At 44.9% G+C, this 21,124-nt stretch overlaps 2 protein-coding genes across 2 annotated transcripts; both read left to right on the forward strand.

Moving 5' to 3' along the window:
• Positions 1-215: 215 nt before the first annotated feature.
• LOC131428868 (uncharacterized) lies at positions 216-18,190 on the forward strand. The gene is made up of 3 exons (XM_058592927.1): positions 216-292; positions 16,960-17,411; positions 17,490-18,190. Exons 1-3 carry the CDS (start codon positions 216-218, stop codon positions 18,188-18,190), a joined length of 1,230 nt encoding a protein of 409 aa, XP_058448910.1.
• Positions 18,191-19,578: 1,388 nt separating this feature from the next.
• Positions 19,579-20,193, forward strand: LOC131428870 (uncharacterized). The gene has a single exon (XM_058592929.1). The coding sequence runs from the start codon at positions 19,579-19,581 to the stop codon at positions 20,191-20,193; it is 615 nt and encodes a 204-aa protein (XP_058448912.1).
• The last annotated feature ends 931 nt before the right edge of the window (positions 20,194-21,124 follow it).

Genomic DNA, 21,124 nt, shown 5'->3' on the forward strand with positions numbered 1-21,124 from the left:
CGTTTAATTGGACTTCTGGAATGGGAAATCAACCCTACTTGTTAGTTGTTATTGCGCGTATAGCCTATCCCCTCGACCAGAAAGCAAAGCGAGTTCTTGGCGTTAGCCGGAACGATGAGCTATTAATAACAGATACTCCGAGCCAATGAGGCGGTGAAGAGGAGTACCAGCAATGAGAAACTTAGCGAGAGTTCAAGATCAGGGATGCTCGAATGATGACCGTACGAGACTCGGATGACCTTCACAAGGTCGATGACGAGCAAACACAAGTCAATCGAGTTAGCAGTAACAAGTAATAATAAGGAAAGTTTTCGTATTCCGAAAGAAATCCGCGGTTTGAGGACAGGTGGGACTGCCTGTCGGGATTAGTCGGTATTCTTTTCCGAGACCGAGATAGAAGACGTGTTGTGCTATTCACAATCAACCCAACATTTGTAAATATTTCCCTTTCGGTATAAATAATGTTAGTGTTTCTACACTACATCGAGTTCTAATTCTAAGTTAGTACCTAGCTCTGTAATTTATAAGATATGGCCTGCTACTTAGAACTAGATATTTATATTATTTATTTATATTGTCGTGAATACGACTTTACTATGGGGCGCCTTTTCAAAATTTACCCTCTGGAAGAGTGATAAGTTTTTGATTGTGAATATCTCTTGTTATACTTAACGCAACAACATAATTTTTTCTCCATGCTATCAGCCTTAATATTATGTCACCATTTGATTGGAAATATTTCTATGCATTGATTTGAATGTTCATAGCCATGTATTTTTAATTGTATAGCATTGAAACAATGATTAATAGCTAGCAGTGTCCTATTTTCTATCCAAAAAATCTCCGGCATACCGGATTTCCCTACCATAGTCGACGGTTTTGAAGAAGTAAGCGATATATCAAAGGGAAAGCTTTTGAGTGCATAAGATTAATTTCTAATTTATATAAGATGAACTCGATTGATAATGAGAAAAAGTTTATCACTTCAATCGAAATCGCAGAAAGGTAGAGAACGGCTATAAAAATAACTGCTTGCATACAAAACTTGAATACAAGCTTGGCGAAAAGTAGCTTAAATATCGATATTCGTATCGTAATCATGTACAAACATATAATTGCATACATTTGGGCTTTTGGGGCAGCAGGGACTATGTCTAAGGGCTTGACGACCCCTCCCCCGGCAACTGCGAGTTGTAGAGCTTGTCTAGGATGCGGTGGGGTTTGGCATTGGGCTCTGCTAATCCTCTACAAAAAGCTGCATGTATCCGCAAGCAAGTCCTACTAAAGCGATCGTGTGCCGCTCAAAGTGCACAAGCCCAGCGGGAGTGCCAACTCGGCACGTTAGGACTAACGCCAGTGAGGTCCTAACTATGGCATACTGGCTACCACACCATCCATGGATACGATACGGTAGATCGGAATATATAGAGAAACTAGAGCTGACAGCTGCGGTATTCTACTCCTTCAGTAAAGCAGGGTGGAACCGGCTTGAAATGGCGAGTAGGCTAATGCCGCAGCTGCCTTCCGTCCCATAAAACTGTGGCAGGCCTTATGGCATGCCGTCTCACTTTCAACCACCTGGTTGGGATGACTGGGTGGAAGTAGGTTCAGATGCCCTTTTCCTGATTTGCGCTGATCCGGCTCTGAGCGTAAAGCCAACCCTCGCATGGCCTCACTGACCCGCATAGGTAACAATGGGATCATGATAGCGACTACTTTCGGCTGGGTTTGACGGTAGCCACAAGGGGGACCCATACAATACAAAATGAGTACAACACCATCAACATCGGCGTCGAGTAGGGAGATAAACCCTTTCGCAAGAGGGGGTTTGAGGAGGTCTTCATCCAGAACGGGTGCGAGAGAGGAGAGCGAGGCAGTAGCTGAGGAGACGAGTGACAGCAATGTCCACGTCAAACCAGTGAACCAGCCTGAGTCCCAGGAGCAAGGGAAGGAAGTAATCAAGCCGAGTATGACAGCGGTCATAGAACAACTCGACGCGATTATTGAATTCGCGCAGGAGAAATCCAACATCAGCAAGGAGCTGAAGGCGAACCTGCTGAAGCTACGTAAGGCCGTGAACGTAGCTAAAAGGGACCAAGAGGCGTTGATAGTGCGGCTAGAGGGTGGCGGAAAGTCGGAGAAGTGTTCTCAAACAGAGCCCTTCACCTACGATACCGACAAAAAACAGGAGGCGGTCGATTATGCGCTCCGGCTCACGATTGAGCGGAATAAACAGCGACGGAAACGCGCCAGGGATTCTCCAAGAAGTAAACGCCTGACTCCCAAGGCAAAAACAGCAAAGACCATGGCGAAAATGATGGGGCGAAGGAACGTGGCGAGGGGCTCAACCCAAACCTCGGCACTCGAACCCCGGATCCGAGCTATGTAAGCGAACCCGGCGAGAATCCATGGGTGAAGGTCGCCTAGAAAAAAAGGGTCCAAAAAGATGCTGGGCCCATTCCCGTGAGGAGGGCTAGGGACAAAGGAGAGGCTTTGTTGGTTAAGGCCGACAAAGAAAAGTACGCCGATCTGCTCAAGGCCATGCGGAGCGAGGCAAAGCTAGCCGAGCTTGGCAAAGAGGTTCGCAGCATCCGTCGTACGAAGACGGGAGAGATGCTGCTCGAGCTTAAAAAGGGAGCTCAGGGCGGAACGGAGCTTGTTGCGCTTGCCCAACAAGTCCTGGGCGATACGGCCGAAGTTAGAGCCCTGCGTAACGAGGTTGCACTCCAGTGCAAACGGTTGGATGAAATCGCCACCGCAGAAGAACTTGCCATGGCCATCAAGGAGCAAGGAGGTGTGGATGTCTCACGGGAATCCATCCGCATGAGGAAAGGACCACAGGGCACCCAGATAGCTACATTTAAGCTATCGGCCACGGATGCTAATAAGGTCCTCAAAGTGGGCAGGCTAAAGGTCGGATGTTCGGTATGCCCAGTGACCGCTTACCAACCGCCGGCGGTCGACATGTGCTTCAGGTGTTTCGAACCTGACCACAAGTCGTGGAACTGCAACGGCCCAGACCGGAGCAACCTCTGCAAGCGTTGCGGCGGCGAGGGGCACAAGGCGTATGCATGCGAAAGAACGCCACGTTGCGTGCTATGCGCGAGCAAGAAGAAGGCCACGAACTACGTCATGGGCGGACCTACTTGTTCAACAATTGGAGGGAGTAAAACAATATGCAAGTAGTACAGCTGAACCTAAATCACTGTGCAGCTGGCCAGCAATTGTTGCACCAGTCAGTGACGGAATGGGGCATTGATGTCGCGATTCTCTCGGATCCCTATCACACACCGGTAGATAACGGGAACTGGGTGTCTGACGAATCCAAGACGGTGGCGATCTTGACGAGTGGTCGGTACCCAGTGCAAGAGGTGGTGAAAACACAAGCGGAGGGAGTAGCCATAGCTAAGGTAAACTAAGTTTACTATTGTAGCTGCTACGCTCCACCGAGATGGTCAATAGACCAGTTCACTCGGATGGTCGACATGTTGACCGCAGACCTGGTGGGTCGGAAGCCGGTGGTGATAGCCGGAGACTTCAACGCCTGGGCAACGGCTTGGGGCAGCCGCTTCACCAATAGGAGAGGACAGACGTTACTGGAGGCCCTCGCCAAGTTGGACGTCGTGTTAGCGAATGATGGACTAAAAAGTACCTTTCAGCGGAACGGAGTCGAGTCGTTTATCGACCTGACTTTCTGTAGTCCCGGCCTAGCTGGAGATCTTAATTGGAGAGTTGATGATGGCTACACCCATAGCGACCATATAGCCATTCGCTACACGATCGGCCAATTGGCGAGAAGCACAAGGAGGAGTAATACTCCCAAAACTCTAGCGTGCAAGGCGGCTAACTTCGACCGCGAAACGTTTTGCGCTGCCCTTGAATTGGAGGATGGTGATGGCCAAAACGAGAGGCGCGCTAGCACCCCCTGAACGTAGTCCGGCGAGGTTGAAGGAAATCATAACGGTTCTCTTTCCCCACCACGACACGTCCCCCTGGCAGCCAGCTCCGCTACCAGCGAATGAAGTCGTAAAGGTGACGAGCGAGGAGTTGCTCACTGCGGCGAGATCGCTCGATACAAAGAAAGCCCCGGGGCCAGACGGTATCTCGAACGTGGCTCTAAAGGCGGCTATAATGACAAAACCGGACATGTTCAGGGAGGTCATAGAGAGATGTCTGGACGAGCGTATGTTCCCAGACATTTGGAAAAACAAAGGTTGGTACTATTACCGAAACCTGGGAAACCCCCAGGGGATCCTTCGGCGTATAGACCAATCTGTCTGATAGACACTGTGGGTAAGCTTCTTGAGAAAATCATCCTCAACAGGCTAGCCCCCTTCATAGAGGAGGCAGGAGGACTGTCCAGTCAACAGTACGGGTTCCGCAGAGGCAGGTCGACGGCGGACGCCATAACAGCGGTGGTAACCACGGCGGAGGTAGCTATACAGCGCAAACGACGAGGGATCCGCTACTGCGCGGTAGTAACGCTAGACGTCAAGAACGCGTTCAATAGTGCTTGCTGGGCAGACAATGCTGATTCCCTACTTCGACTAGGAGTACCGGAAGGGCTGTACAAGATTCTGGAAAGCTACTTCCAGAACCGAGTATTGCTCTACGAGACCGACGAAGGTACACGTAGCACTCCAATCACGGCTGGAGTACCACAGGGATCTATCTTGGGCCCGATCCTGTGGAATATAATGTACGATGGAGTACTGAGGTTGAGGCTCTCTCCGGGTGTCAAGATAGTCGGGTTCGCGGACGACGTCACGCTGACAGTCTACGGCGAATCCATCGAAGAGGTCGAACTGAGTACATCACACTCAATCTGCTTGGTGGAGGACTGGCTGCGTAGCAGGAAACTGCATCTCGCGCACCACAAAACAGAAGTGATGGTGGTAAACAACCGCCAATCGGAACAGGAGGCGCTGGTACATGCCGGAGATTGCGTGATCCCCTCCAAGAGATCACTGAAGCAATTGGGTGTGATGCTCGACGACAAACTCAGTTTCAGCAAGCACGTTGAATACGCCTGCAAGCGCGCATCAACAGCGATCGCGGCGCTCTCCCGTTTGATGGCCAACAGCTCGCCTGTGCGCTCCAGTAAACGAAGGTTACTGGCAGGAGTGGCAGTTTCGATCCTCAGGTACGGCAGCCCGATATGGGCGTCGGTACTAAATGTGGAACGTAACGCACAGATGCTGGAGAGTACGCATAGACTGATGTGTCTCGAGCTGGTTAGATGGACCTCACGGAGAAGTGAACTTCGGCCTGACGCAATTCCTCACAGGCCACGGGTGCTTCAGATGGTACCTCCACAGGTTCGGCCACGCGACATCCCCTGTATGTCCTGGCTGCCCAGACGAGATCGAGACGGCTGAACACGTCTTGTTCGCATGTTCCCGTTTCGCGACTCAAAGGAGTGAGCTACTGGAGGCATGCGGCAGGGACACCACACCGGAAAACCTGATCCAGAGAATGTGCCACTGCGTAAAGAACTGGAACGCAGTGTCGACCGCGGCATCCCAAATTGCGGGCATATTGCAGCGGAAATGGAGTGCGGATCAACAACAGGTCAGCCGCGTACCGTAGCAGGCTCAAGAGGGATCAGCGAATAAACGTCGGTCCGAGAGAACCTTCTTCGTCGGGAAGCTCTTCGTCGGAGTAGTCTAGATCCATCGTCGGGGACTAGACAAGTAGTACGTAAAACTGCTAGGATCGTCGGGGCGCCAGTGAACCGGAAGCTATCCTCCAACCGGAATCACTGGATCGACCCAGGCATCCTCTCGGTCGGGCGTTGACGGGTATCGAAGGCGTCGGTTTCGGGAGGGCCTCCTTCGTCGGGGAACTCTCCGTCGGTGTAGGCTAGATCCTTCGGCGAGGGCTAGTCGAGTAGCCGCCACATCACCGATTCGAGTCGTCGAGGCGCCAGCGAACCGGAAGCCATGCTCCAACCGGAATCGCGGGACCGACCTCGGCACTCCATCGGGTGTCCCGTGTGGTGTAAGAGACTCGGTGTCGGGAGATTCTCCTTTGCCGGAGAAATCTCCGTCGGAGTAGTCTAGATCCTTCGTCGGGAACTAGACGAGTAAATCGTGGTGTAATACCGCTAGGATCGTCAGGGCGCCAGTGAACCGGAAGCTATCCTCCAACCGGAATCACTGGACCGACCCAGGCATCCTCTCGGTCGGGCGTAGACAGGAATCGAAAGCGTCGGTTTCGGGAGGGCCTCCTTCGTCGGGGAACTCTCCGTCGGTGTAGGCTAGATCCTTCGGCGGGGGATAGTCGAGTAGCCGCCATAACACCGATTCGAGTCGTCGAGGCGCCAGCGAACCGGAAGCCATGCTCCAACCGGAATCGCGGGACCGACCTCGGCACTCCATCGGGTGTCCCGTGTGGTGTAAGAGACTCGGTGTCGGGAGATTCTCCTGCGCCGGGGAACTCTCCGTCGGAGTAGTCTAGATCCTTCGTCGGGGACTAGATGAGTAGATCGTCGCGTGGTACCGATAGGATCGTCTGAGCGCCAGTGAACCAGAAGTCACGCTCCAACCGGACTCATTGGATCGACTTAGGCATCCTTTCGGTCGGGTCGTAGACGCGTACCGTAAGCGTCGGTTCGGGAGGACATCCTTCGTCGGGGAACCCTCCGTCGGTGTAGACTAGATCTTTTGGCGGAGACTAGTCGAGTAGTTCCGCGACGTAGCATCAGTTTTGGGTCGTCGAGGCGCCAGTGAACCGGAAGTTACCCTCCAGCCGGCATCACTGGACCGACCTCGTCATCCAACTGGTCGATCCCTCGAGAGCAGGATGCTGATCCCCATTCTGCATAAATCTGGGGAGGGTGCTGTGAGCACCAATAACCTTCCACCCCGAAGTATTACCTAGCGGTGATGCCGGGGAGGTAGGGTTGGAGATCCAAGGTGTTTTAGTGGGTAGTTCCAATCAACAGTTGGGTAGTCCTGTGAAGAGTCCCACACTCCGTGCGTAAATGCATTTCACCTTGTAAAAAAAATACATTTGGGCTTTCCGTGTGGTGTAAGAGACTCGGTGTCGAGAGATTTTCCTTCGCCGGGGAAATCTCCGTCGGAGTAGTATGGATCCTTTGTCGGGGACTAGACGAGTAAATCGTGGCGTAATACCGCTAGGATCGTCAGGGCGCCAGTGAACCGGAAGCTATCCTCCAACCGGAATCACTGGACCGACCCAGGCATCCTCTCGGTCGGGCGTTAACGGGAATCGAAAGCGTCGGTTTCGGGAGGGCCTTCTTCGTCGGGGAACTCTCCGTCGGTGTAGGCTAGATTCTTCGGCGGGGGCTTGTCGAGTAGCCGCCACAACACCGATTCGAGTCGTCGAGGCGCCAGCGAACCGGAAGCCATGCTCCAACCGGAATCGCGGGACCGACCTCGGCACTCCATCGGGTGTCCCGTGTGGTGTATGTGACTCGGTGTCGGGAGATTCTCCTGCGCCGGGGAACTCTCCGTCGGAGTAGTCTAGATCCCTTGTCGGGGACTAGATGAGTAGATCGTCGCGTGGTACCGCTAGGATCGTCTGAGCGCCAGTGAACCGGAAGTCACGCTCCAACCGGAATCATTGGATCGACTTAGGCATCCTTTCGGTCGGGTCGTAGACGCGTACCGTAAGCGTCGGTTCGGGAGGACTTCCCTCGTCGGGGAACCCTCCGTCGGTGTAGACTAGATCTTTTGGCGGAGACTAGTCGAGTAGTTCCGCGACGTAGCATCGGTTTTGGGTCGTCGAGGCGCCAGTGAACCGGAAGTTACCCTCCAGCCGGCATCACTGGACCGACGTCGTCATCCAACTGGTCGATCCCTCGAGAGCAGGATGCTGATCCCCATTCTGGATAATTCTGGGGAGGGTGCTGTGAGTACCAATAGCCTTCCACCCCGAAGTAATACCTAGCGGTGGTGCCGGGGAGGTAGGGTTGGAGATCCAAGGTGTTTTAGTGGGTAGTTCCAATCAACAGTTGGGTAGTCCTGTGGAGAGTCCTACACTCCTTGCGTAAATGCATTTCACCTTGTAAAAAAATACATTTGGGCTGTTAATGTAATTTCGTCGGCTACAAAACAAATTCAAATCACAACAAATAGAGTCTATATTCTGGGTTCGCAGACTCTCGTGCATTTGCGGATTCAAAACTGTGACGATTAATTGAAAATGTCGATAATTAGAAATTTTGGTTGCCTTGTTCCACATCAATGGCTCGAACAACCCCAGATTCCGTTCCAGATCAAAGATTCAGAATTTAAAACTATGACTCTGAAACTGAATCAGGATTTTGAAAATGGTTTCCAATTCAGTTCCTTATTCAGGGGTTCGAATCCAGAGATATGATTTAGGATTTTTCAGAATTCATGAACAAAATTCAAGATATGAATTTTAGATCTGGATTCTGAAACTAAATATTAGGTCTGAACGCCGAACATTCATTTAAAAACTGAATTCAAAACTTTAATTCCTGAATTAAATTTCAGAATTTAATACATCAATTCAGTCTCAGCATTCATTTCCAGAATTCAGAACCTACATGTTGGAACTAAATTGTGGACATGATTTCTAGAATTAGATGCTGGAACTGAATTTAGTTCTTATATTAAGACTTGGAATTCAAGTTCAGAATTTAGTTCTACCTATAACGCAATTTGGATAATTCTAAAAATAATTTCAGTTCCTTACTTCTAGAACTATATTTATGACCTGGATTTTTGATCTAGATTCAGAAAATTTGCAGCTGAATTCAGAGCGAAAATTTGCAGCTGAATTCGGAGCGTTTAACAATTATAAACATTGGACAAATTACGCCAAGCGATTTTTTAGAACCACTCAAATATTTCCAAAGGATTTTGAGTATTTCTACTAGTATCTAAATCTACAAAACTATTTGTTCGGTCATTTAGGGGTTAGCCAAATTTTGTGCTAGGGCACATAACCGTTTTTATTATTTTTACGTTTCGTCTTTGACTCATCAGTGCACAGCAGTTCAAATTGAACTGCTTAGTGCTAAATTCGGCAGTACAATTTGAACCGCTAAGCAGACGTAAAGTTTCTGCTACTTACAGAACACTTTTTGTTTTGCATCGAAAGCGTCGGTTCGGGAGGACTTCCCTCGTCGGGGAACCCTCCGTCGGTGTAGACTAGATCTTTTGGCGGAGACTAGTCGAGTAGTTCCGCGACGTAGCATCGGTTTTGGGTCGTCGAGGCGCCAGTGAACCGGAAGTTACCCTCCAGCCGGCATCACTGGACCGACGTCGTCATCCAACTGGTCGATCCCTCGAGAGCAGGATGCTGATCCCCATTCTGCATAATTCTGGGGAGGGTGCTGTGAGTACCAATAGCCTTCCACCCCGAAGTAATACCTAGCGGTGGTGCCGGGGAGGTAGGGTTGGAGATCCAAGGTGTTTTAGTGGGTAGTTCCAATCAACAGTTGGGTAGTCCTGTGGAGAGTCCTACACTCCTTGCGTAAATGCATTTCACCTTGTAAAAAAATACATTTGGGCTGTTAATGTAATTTCGTCGGCTACAAAACAAATTCAAATCACAACAAATAGAGTCTATATTCTGGGTTCGCAGACTCTCGTGCATTTGCGGATTCAAAACTGTGACGATTAATTGAAAATGTCGATAATTAGAAATTTTGGTTGCCTTGTTCCACATCAATGGCTCGAACAACCCTAGATTCCGTTCCAGATCAAAGATTCAGAATTTAAAACTATGACTCTGAAACTGAATCAGGATTTTGAAAATGGTTTCCAATTCAGTTCCTTATTCAGGGATTCGAATCCAGAGATATGATTTAGGATTTTTCAGAATTCATGAACAAAATTCAAGATATGAATTTTAGATCTGGATTCTGAAACTAAATATTAGGTCTGAACGCCGAACATTCATTTAAAAACTGAATTCAAAACTTTAATTCCTGAATTAAATTTCAGAATTTAATACATCAATTCAGTCTCAGCATTCATTTCCAGAATTCAGAACCTACATGTTGGAACTAAATTGTGGACATGATTTCTAGAATTAGATGCTGGAACTGAATTTAGTTCTTATATTAAGACTTGGAATTCAAGTTCAGAATTTAGTTCTACCTATAACGCAATTTGGATAATTCTAAAAATAATTTCAGTTCCTTACTTCTAGAACTATATTTATGACCTGGATTTTTGATCTAGATTCAGAAAATTTGCAGCTGAATTCAGAGCGAAAATTTGCAGCTGAATTCGGAGCGTTTAACAATTATAAACATTGGACAAATTACGCCAAGCGATTTTTTAGAACCACTCAAATATTTCCAAAGGATTTTGAGTATTTCTACTAGTATCTAAATCTACAAAACTATTTGTTCGGTCATTTAGGGGTTAGCCAAATTTTGTGCTAGGGCACATAACCGTTTTTATTATTTTTACGTTTCGTCTTTGACTCATCAGTGCACAGCAGTTCAAATTGAACTGCTTAGTGCTAAATTCGGCAGTACAATTTGAACCGCTAAGCAGACGTAAAGTTTCTGCTACTTACAGAACACTTTTTGTTTTGCAACGAAGTGCAATGTCTTTTCTGACGTGCCGAACGAAAACGTGGTTTCGACTATTTCTGGCCGATGCAGGTGTGGTCATTTAGGGGTTAGCCAAATTTTGTGCTAGGGCACATAACCGTTTTTATTATTTTTACGTTTCGTCTTTGACTCATCAGTGCACAGCAGTTCAAATTGAACTGCTTAGTGCTAAATTCGGCAGTTCAATTTGAATCGCTAAGCAGACGTAAAGTTTCTGCTACTTACAGAACACTTCGATGCAAAACAAAAAGTGTTCTGTAAGTAGCAGAAACTTTACGTCTGCTTAGCGGTTCAAATTGAACAGCCGAATTTAGCACTAAGCAGTTCAATTTGAACTGCTGTGCACTGATGAGTCAAAGACGAAACGTAAAAATAATAAAAACGGTTATGTGCCCTAGCACAAAATTTGGCTAACCCCTAAATGACCATACCTGCATCGGCCAGAAATAGTCGAAAACACGTTTTCGTTCGGCACGTCAGAAAAGACATTGCACTTCGTTGCAAAACAAAAAGTGTTCTGTAAGTAGCAGAAACTTTACGTCTGCTTAGCGGTTCAAATTGAACTGCCGAATTTAGTACTAAGCAGTTCAATTTGAACTGCTGTGCACTGATGAGTCAAAGACGAAACGTAAAAATAATATTTGTTCGGTGTTATTTAATTGTATGGTAGAATATGTTTGCCGTCAATTAGTCGTACTGTAGTATACTTGCATCGTAAAAATTCTGGAAGCGAAGCAATGAAAGTTGCAAAATATACACAATCTAATACGAATAATTATCTCTATCCGGAAGTGAGAAAGAAATATGTCAGTTTTATTCGTATTCACGTCCTCCAGTTATGTCTGTGACATTACCCATCCGCCTTTTTCTTGATATTATTTATATTTTTTTTTGCACAATTATTCATAATAAGATACGCATGATGTTTACGCATTGCGTAAGTTATGGATGGCAATATCTGCTCGAAAAGGTAATACTGTTGGCTCTTTCCACCAGCAGTTCAATTAGTAATCCATCTCAGTATCCGAGCTAAGAAACCGATCGTTATCGCACTTTAGCTCTCTACCCATCTTCCCGCTTAGTTTAGAAAATTTTTCACGTTTTTTGCTTCGCCGGTTTAAGTGACGGTGTACAATATTGAACACACTTTACCCTATAATTCCGGAACCGGAAGTCGGATCCGGATGAAATTGAGGAATTTCGTATGGGACCGGGAGACCTTTCACTTGAATCTAAGTTTGTGGAAATCGGTCAAACCATCGCTGAGAAAAGTGAGTGAGATCCATTTTGGTACATATGACAACTATTTCTGGTGCTTCTGGAACCGGATACCGGGAACCAGGATAGCCGGAATCGGTTTGTTTAGTTGCCTACTTATAATGACTATCGATTTGTGTAGTTTTGAGACCAGTTTAGAAAAATTTTCACGTTTTTTGCTTCGCCGGTTTAAGTGATGGTGTACAATATTGAACACACTTTACCCTATAATTCCGGAACCGGAAGTCGGATCTGGGTGAAATTCAGGAATTCCGTATGGGATCACGAGGCCTTTCATTTGAATCTAAGTTTGTAGAAATCGGTCAAACCATCGCTGAGAAAAGTGAGTGAGATCCATTTTGGTATATACGACCACTATTTCTGGTACTTCCGGAACCGGATACCGGGAACCAGGATAGCCGGAATCGGTTTGTTTAGTTGCCTACTGATAATGACTATCGATTTGTGTAGTTTTGAGACCAGTTTAGAAAAATTTTCACGCTTTTTGTTTCGCCGGTTTAAGTGATGGTGTACAATATTGAACACACTTTACCCTAAAATTCCGGAACCGGAAGTCGGATCCGGATGAAATTCAGGAATTCCGTATGGGACCTTTAGACCTTTCATTTGAATCTAATTTTGTGGAAATCGGTCAAACCATCGCTGAGAAAAGTGAGTGAGATCCATTTTGGTATATATGACCACTACTTCTGGTACTGCCGGAACCGGATACCGGGAACCAGGATAGCCGGAATCGGTTTGTTTAGTTGCCTACTGATAATGACTATCGATTTGTGTAGTTTTAAGACAAGTTTAGAAAAATTTTCACGTATTTTGCTTCGCCGGTTTAAGTGACGGTGTGCAATATTGAACACACTTTACCCTATAATTCCGGAAATTCAGGAATTCCGTATGGGACCACGAGACCTTTCATTTGAATCCTAGATTGTCAAAATCGGTTCAGCCATCTCCGAGAAAACCTAGTGAGATTATTTGACACATACACACACACATACACACACACACAGACATTGCTCAGCTCGATGAACTGAGTCGAATGGTGTATGACAATTTTCACTAGTCGGTTTTTCAAGTGATTGCATAACCTTTCTAAATGAGAAAGGCAAAAACGAAACTATTAGAAATGGTGAAAAAACTGAAGTGTTAAACTAAAAAAAACTATCTTAAGGTGAAATGTAGCGGAATGCGAAAATCGCGTTTTTGATCAATTACTCAAAAACTAGACCGATTTTCGAAAAACCAAAAACACTTAAGTTTTAGAAATCAAATTTATCATAACTAAGTATTCTTAGAATTTTGAAATTTTGCTTTGCCGAGCCGTAATTGGTTTTTGAAATGTATAAACGGTCACTGTTCCGTCCCACGGGGATGATTTTAGAACTGAAAAGTAGTGTTTGTAGCAGAATTTCACAAAGAATCTGAAAATGCAACTCAAAATTATAAAATTTTAGCTAAAACAACCGAAAATTGAAAAAGTTTACATAAACTTTTTTGCATTTTTTTTATTGCTTGCGCGCTGCTGTTTCGTATTGAGGTGGTGTGAGAAATGCACGGTGGGCACGGTGGCATTATATCGTGAGCAAAAATACATATAAAATTATGACGCGAATTTATGCAGCATTGGGTTTTGTGTTAAAATAGAAACGAGTTGAATACAATAAAATGGGTATTGTAAGAAATTGTTTATTTTCTAAGTAACTGTCATTTATAATGCTAATAATGTCCAATTCTGTTGAGTTCAATGCATTGATGTTGCTGAAGCAATAAAGCCTGGCTGTGTGATATCGTATAACAGGTATTATTTTAGATTGTAGCAAGCTACTGAATGAAATGAATACAAGCCAAGTATTATCGTTCATTAACATGATATACAAACAAAGTGATAAACATTGAGGGTAAGCTTCGAGCCAGTCAGCATGGAAAACTTATTGGAATTCATTGGTTTTTCAATTATTATGAATACAATGAATCAACGCTTGATTTTGCTTTCAAAATCGATTGAATAATAAAGAACTACGAAATAATTTTATATTCAATTTCGATCCCCAAATATGTGCTTGAGAAAAGATTCACTAAATAATTTTAACTGCATGGTATGATGAACTATTAGTTATAATTGGAATGTATTAAAAATGTAATCTATGAAATTATTATTTGATGATTTCTGGCACCGGAGGCCAGAGGCTGTTTGGTTAATGTTAATGGTAGTTTATGGTACTGTAAAGTTTGTTCATTTCAATCTAAGTTCTCACAACCCAAGCTAGTGATGTCCGAGAAAATGTGCCGCTTTTTATGATTGCACACACATGAGTCGGCGTCTTTGGCTTGGTTTGAAATTTCTTCGGCTGTGTATGTGAATATTTCATCATACCGGTTGCACAAACTATGCTTTGAGTGCAAGTGTTAGTAGATCAGGGCCGCTTTTACACAGGCCCCGGGTCAATCGACCAAAAAAATAAATTAAATGATATAACCAGGACCTTTTTTGCTCTCATCACTTGTTCTCGGGGGTTCTCACACAAATATTGCTTGAGCCCGGACCCATTGAAACGTGAAAGCGGCCCTGTAGTAGATGGATTTTTATTCTTGAAACAAGACGCACAAAAGGAAACAGACAGTTCGTCATTTCGCATTCAGCAATTCAGTTGGTCAATACATATACATATAACCTCATGTTAGTCACTCATAATTACTCATGATTTATAGCTCTAGTGTAAGAGTAATCACTAACAATAACAATTGAATTAGGATATATTCAAAGTGTGAAGAATTGAAAAATCCATTACGTCCAGTCTTTTTTACAAGCCAATATAACGAGAGCTAAGCCCACTGCGCTCAATCATTGTAAAAAGTTCTTGTTTCCATGTGTCCGTTTTTCGTGGTATGCTTTGCGCGACGGTTCGTTCAACTGAAGCGGATGAAATTTTGGGCGCATTTTATGGCGCTACATTTCACCTTAAGTGATGAAATACAACAATCGTGACCAGTGATTTCCCAGTGCTATATCGACATGAGCAGAGCGTCGCCCTATTGTGCTATTTATCTGCATTCACTATTGTTAGCAGCGTTGTGCTTGATTTGGGCGCGTGGTTTGAGCGTCGCAGCGTGGCGTGGCTTGGGTTTTCATTGTTATACGGCAAGACTCTGAGTACAATTTACATGTTTTTTTGAGGACTAGGAACCCTCAAGCGTTTGAGGATAACATAACGAAATAGTTTGTCGCGAGATATATTTAATACTTTGGCAATTTAGTGTGCACGTGCTTTTTCGATCACATTATTCTAAATAACACATCGTTCAGGATGGATAAAACTCTCAAAAAGCTTATAAAAAAGGAGCGTTTCTGTGCAGATTCACTACAAATCATTGATCGAATGATTTGCGAATACTCAGAAGAGTCAGATAGGAATAAATTGGACACGTGGATGGACAGGTTAGATGCCATTTTTAATCAGTATGAGGATATTAGGCTTGAGATAACCCGGTGAACGACCGCAACTAGATTAAAACCGGGTATAAATGAACGATATATAAAAAAAGGCTTGAGATAGATATGATAGAAGATGATAAAGCAGAACTAAACCACCCGGATGGTGAAATTGATAATGATGGTTCTATACTTCATGATCGGAGTCCAAATTCTCGTGAAGAATTCGAGATGACATATCTACAGTTAAAAGCGTTTCTACAATTGGAATTGCGTAAAAACACATGTCCCTTAGATCAGATAAATGTTAACCGTGTTGAGCGATTACCAACAGCCCCGCCATCTCAATTAAGAGTGAAACTACCGGAAATTAAACTCCCTTTTTTGATGGATCCATCAAAGAATGGCCTACTTTCCGTGACTCCTTCAAATCAGTAATTGATTCCACTCAGCAACTCAGTAATGTAGATAAATTTCCGTATTTGATTTCGTCATTGTCCAAGGAAGCAAAACGCGTAGTTGAGGCGATTGATGTAACTTCCGAAAATTATTTCGTGTCATGGAAGATGCTGCAAAGACGTTACGAAAACAAATATTTAATTGTTAAATCGTACGAAGATTCACTTTTTGCGGTAGAGCCGATGAAGAAAGAGTGTCAGGAGTCATTGAATCGCCTGGTTGATGAATTTGACAGAAATTTAATGATGTTAGAAAAGGTTGGTGAAGAAAGGGAGAGCTGTAGCTAATTGGTCATGTTTATGTTGAGTTCTCGTCTCGATCCTTCAACAATTCGTCATTGGGAAACTTATCTCAAATCAACAGACGTTCCCACGTATGATGAACTGGCAGAATTTTTACGGGGCCACGGCCGTATTCTTCAGTCCGTAGCAACCACTAAAATTCGTTCGGTTAATGCTCATCGTTCGACTGCTTCGACTACTCGTAATACATTTAATAGGTTGAACTCAACTTTATCTGCAATCTCGCCTCCTCAGAAGTCCTGTCCGTTCTGCAAACTTACCGTTCATTCACCATTTAACTGTGAAACGTTTCGAAAAGTGACCGCAACCCAGCGTTTTGATGCTGTTAAAAAGAATGCACTGTGTATAAATTGCCTTTCGCCAACGCATGTAGTGAAGAATTGTTCAAGTAAAACTTGTCGAGTGTGTAACCAGAAACACCATACTATGCTACATCAACGAACCAACATGTCGAATAGTCAATCGAACCAATCTTCAGTTAACAAACCACCTGCGGTATGCTCACAACCTTCATCCTCTTCTACAGCTTCCATGAAGCTATCACCTGCTTCTCAAACACGCAGTCCAGTACAGTCTGCTGAGAACCAAGCCCCGACAGTCTCCGCTCTATCTACCAACTACCTATCGTTGCCTTCTGAAATCGAACGTGAAAAGGTCCCTTCGACAGTGTTACTTTCAACGGCTCTTGTAAAGGTGTTTGATTCTTGTGGAAGTTTTCTATGGGCTCGCGCTCTTCTTGGCTCTGGATCTCAATTGAATTTCGTATCGGAGCAACTTATTCAGAAACTTAACCGGAAACGTGTGAGAGAGTTTGTTCCAATCAGCGGCATTGGACACTGCTTTACGGCGTCGAAAAATTCAACCACCGTTCGCCTTCAGTCTCATAGTACTGATTTTGAAGCATGTTGGAAATTCCACGTTCTTTCCAGGATTACAACGGAACTACCTTCTCAAACAGTTGATGGAGTTCAAATTGATTGGCCTTCAGAAATCGTACTGGCCGATCCTTCATTCAATCAGCGCGGTCCTATTGACCTGATATTCGGAGTGGAGAGCTTTTATGATATTTTGCGGGAAGGGCAAATAAAAACCTACCCGAACAAACCAGTGTTGCAGAACACCGCTCTAGGATGGGTGGTATCGGGAAGAGCTTGCCTAGCTGCTTTATCATCGACTGTTAACCTTGCGCATATTTGTGCAACATCGTCCATAGAAGAACCATTATCTCGTTTTTGGGAGATTGAATCTTGCCAAATAAAGAGCAATCTATCAGTAGAGGAGTCCGCGTGTGAGGAACATTTCGCTAAAACCACTACATGGGATCCTTCCGACCGATTCGTCGTAGCATTGCCAAAGCGAAACTCGATGATTTCAAGATTAGGTAACTCCAAGGAAATTGCTACTCATCGTTTTCTCTCTCTCGAATGACGTCTCAACTCAAACTCTCATCTAAAAGAAGCCTATTCAGCCTTCATCAACGAGTACGCCTATCTCGGACACATGAAACTGATTGATGACTCTGCTGAAGCTGAATTGAATTCCCCAACCTATTATTTACCTCATCATTGCGTCGTTCGACCAGATAGTATCACCACGAAACTTCGCGTTGTCTTCGATGCTTCATGCGCTACGGACACAGGAGTGTCTTTAAATGACTCACTGTTGGTGGGTCCACTCGTGCAAGATGACCTGTTCGCAATTGTATTAAGATTTCGTCTGTCTCAATTTGCTATCATCTCTGACATTGAGAAGATGTACCGTCAAATTCTCGTTTGTGATGCTGATCAACCACTGCAGCGAATTTTATGGAGAGACTCCCCTATGCAACCTATTCGCAGCTACCAGCTCACAACCGTTACTTACGGTACCTCATCAGCACCTTATCTTGCGACAAAGACCCTTCAAAAACTAGCAGAAATTAGCTCGGAAGGTTTTCCCGCTGCAGCAAATGCCATTAGACGTGACTTCTACATGGACGACATGCTCACTGGTGTCGATAGCGTAGAAGAAGGTCATGAACTTTACGAACAGTTAACACAAGTAATGCAATCTGCAGGTTTTCAACTCCGTAAATGGGCCTCAAATGATCCCGCAATTCTCGAGGTCATTCCGCCTTACTTAGAGACGAACGGACAGTCTTCGATTTCCACTTACCAGTAGCACCCATAAAAACACTAGGACTGCAGTGGGATACAACGACAGATATGTTTCTGTTTGAAGCTCTGAAACACAGCAACCAGCTACCAATTACTAAACGAGTGGTTTTATCGGATATCGCACGTCTTTTCGACCCGTTGGGACAAGTTGGTCCTGTGGTCGTTCAAGTCAAACTGTTTATGCAAGAACTTTGGCGAGAAGGTAGTAACTGGGATGACTCGCTTAGTGATTCCCGTCAGCGCAAATGGTTGGAATTTCGCAATGATCTGCAAGCTCTTTCGTTAATGAAAATTCCTCGATGGGTTGTATCGACATCGTCCTAGCCTGGCTCGCTGCTTGTCCATCGAGTTGGAGAACGTTCGTAGCAAATAGAACTTCTGAGATCCAAAGAATCACAATCAATGGCATCTGGGCGCACGTTCCGGGTACGGAAAATCCAGCTGATGTCATCTCAAGAGGGATGTCTCCGCAACAATTACATGATTTCTCACTATGGTGGCGTGGACCACCTTGGTTGTCACAACCATCTCGATTTTGGCCAACATTAGTACGAACTTCTGCAGATGCTCTATCCTCTGAACAGTTAGAGGAACGTACCATCTCATTACCAGTTAGGATACACCCACCTGATGACCTATTTCTGCTGTATTCATCATTTAATAAATTAATACGTGTCGTCGCCTGGATCCACAGATTCAGTTTCAACTCAAATATTCGCAATCAATCGAGCAGGGAAACAGGATTTCTTTCGGTGTTGGAGTTAAAACAGACCACCCATTATCTGGTTAAACTGGTTCAACAGGAAAGGTTCGCTGAGGATCTTATGGAAATATCTCGCAATGGACAGGTTAAACAAAATTCTCGTTTAAAAACACTAACTCCAGTGCTGTCAGATGGTGTATTGCGTGTCGGTGACCGGTTACGCCATACTCCAGTTACTTACGATCAGCGACATCACATCATCCTGCCAGATAAGCACCCGTTTACCGAACTTCTAGTAGAACATTATCACCGAAAGCTCTTGCACGCTGGCCCTCAGTTGCTGATATCCAGCATTCGTGAAAAATTCTGGCCGCTTCGCATACGAAATCTAGCTCAAGTGGTTCAGTCATGCGTTAGTTGTTTTCGTGTCAAACCCAAAATTCTGCAACAAATAATGGGCGAACTTCCACCAAAACGGGTGACACCGGCATTTCCATTTCTCTGCACGGGTTTAGATTATTGCGGACCATTTTACTACCGTCCAGCGCGCCGAGCTACTTCAGTAAAATGCTTTGTTGCTATCTTCGTATGTCTCGTTACAAAAGCTGTACACGAGTGTTGCAAATTTATCATCGAGCTCCTTTATCGCTGCATTGAAACGGTTCGTGGCAAGGCGAGGGAAACCTAGCATGATTGAATGTGATAATGCGACTAATTTCAAAGCGGCCAAACGAGAGTTGGATGAACTTGCTAAATTATTTGCCTCTCAACAACATCAAGAACTAGTAACTCGTAGTTGTTCGATGGAAGGAATTACATTTAAATTTATTCCTCCTAGATCCCCCAATTTTGGTGGACTCTGGGAGGCAGCCGTCAAATCAATGAAGAAACATCTACTTAGTACAATCGGAAATGTTATTTTATACCAAGATGAATTTCATACGTTACTCACCCAAATTGAAAACTGCCTCAACTCACGTCCACTCACGCAACTTAACTCAGACCCCAACGACCTGGAAGTACTAACTCCGGGCCACTTTCTGGTGCACCGACCGCTAGTTGCTATTCCAGAGCCGAGTCTCGAAGGCGTACCATCCAACCGATTAGATCGATGGCAGCAAACACAGGAATACGTCAGTCGAATTTGGAAGCAGTGGCAATCGGAATACCTATCTGGACTGCAACCTCGTACCCAATGGACTCAACAACGAAATAATGTTTCTGTGGGAACCATGGTCTTGCTGAAGGAGGACAATCTCCCGCCACTGAAATGGAGATTTGGACGCGTGGTTCAAGTTTTTTAGGGCGAGGACGGCAACATAAGAGTAGTCACCGTTAGGACTAAAGATGGCAAATTTCGGCGCGGAATTTCCAACATCTGCGTACTGCCTGTTTGAAACCTTTCAAAATCCGACAGTGGATAAGCCACTGAACCACATGAAAGAAAGTAGTATCTTTCCAACAATCGCAGTGTGTATAACTGCGCAACGGCGGGAGGTCATAAGGCCTCCCATTTGTGTAAGTCTTTGTAATTTAATGAATTTGCAACAAGTTTCTGAATTTTTCATCCTCCATAATGCTGCGCGATAATGACGTCGACTTTCACCCACAACCACAAGCCATCTACGCATCAGCTATCTTTTCGAAGACCTATGGTTGTTGTTACACATGGCAACAGACCAGATGGAAGGCAGTTTGACTCTACAACGATCTATTGAAGGAAGTCTGGTCGACCAAGCTACCACCAATATAGTGATGTCACATACCTCAAAGCACAAGGACGCTCAGTTACTTGATGCCAACGACCATCGTCCTTTATGGGACCCGTGGAGGCCGGATGCCTCCAACCCAGTTAAGTGTTGTTTTTTCTGGCATTTATAGTTTAAAAAGCCTTCTATTTTTGTTGCAGCGTCATAATCCAGTCAACTTGACGATCACATAAAGAAGACTGGACGATCAGGACCGATTTATTTCATCATATCGTCTGGACATCACGTGTACAACTGATAAGAGAGAATAAGCCCATACGCCGAGTGAAGCAGATCGACGGTACCTTGCAACAGGAATGAACGACGACGATCATTATTATCAAGCAATGGAAGCGAAGAAGATATCCAGTGAAGCAAAAGCGCAGAAAACACCCAGTGGAGCAAGAGGAAATTGGTTTAGATAAATTTTGTACAAAGATTGAAGTTGAATATTAAGTAAGTTAAGCTTGTAGTAATAGTTGAAATG

Source organism: Malaya genurostris, chromosome 2 (assembly GCF_030247185.1).
Source record: "Malaya genurostris strain Urasoe2022 chromosome 2, Malgen_1.1, whole genome shotgun sequence".
NCBI classification, from domain to species: domain Eukaryota; kingdom Metazoa; phylum Arthropoda; class Insecta; order Diptera; family Culicidae; genus Malaya; species Malaya genurostris.

Coding starts and splice junctions, on each gene's coding strand:
- LOC131428870 (XM_058592929.1), top strand. CDS start 19,579: ATGATTGAATGTGATAATGCGACTAATTTCAAAGCGGCCAAACGAGAG.
- LOC131428868 (XM_058592927.1), top strand. CDS start 216: ATGACCGTACGAGACTCGGATGACCTTCACAAGGTCGATGACGAGCAA. Junction 293..16,959: donor AATCGAGTTAGCAGTAACAA/GTAATAATAAGG, acceptor CGTTCTTTCCAG/GATTACAACGGAACTACCTT. Junction 17,412..17,489: donor CTCGATGATTTCAAGATTAG/GTAACTCCAAGG, acceptor ATCTAAAAGAAG/CCTATTCAGCCTTCATCAAC.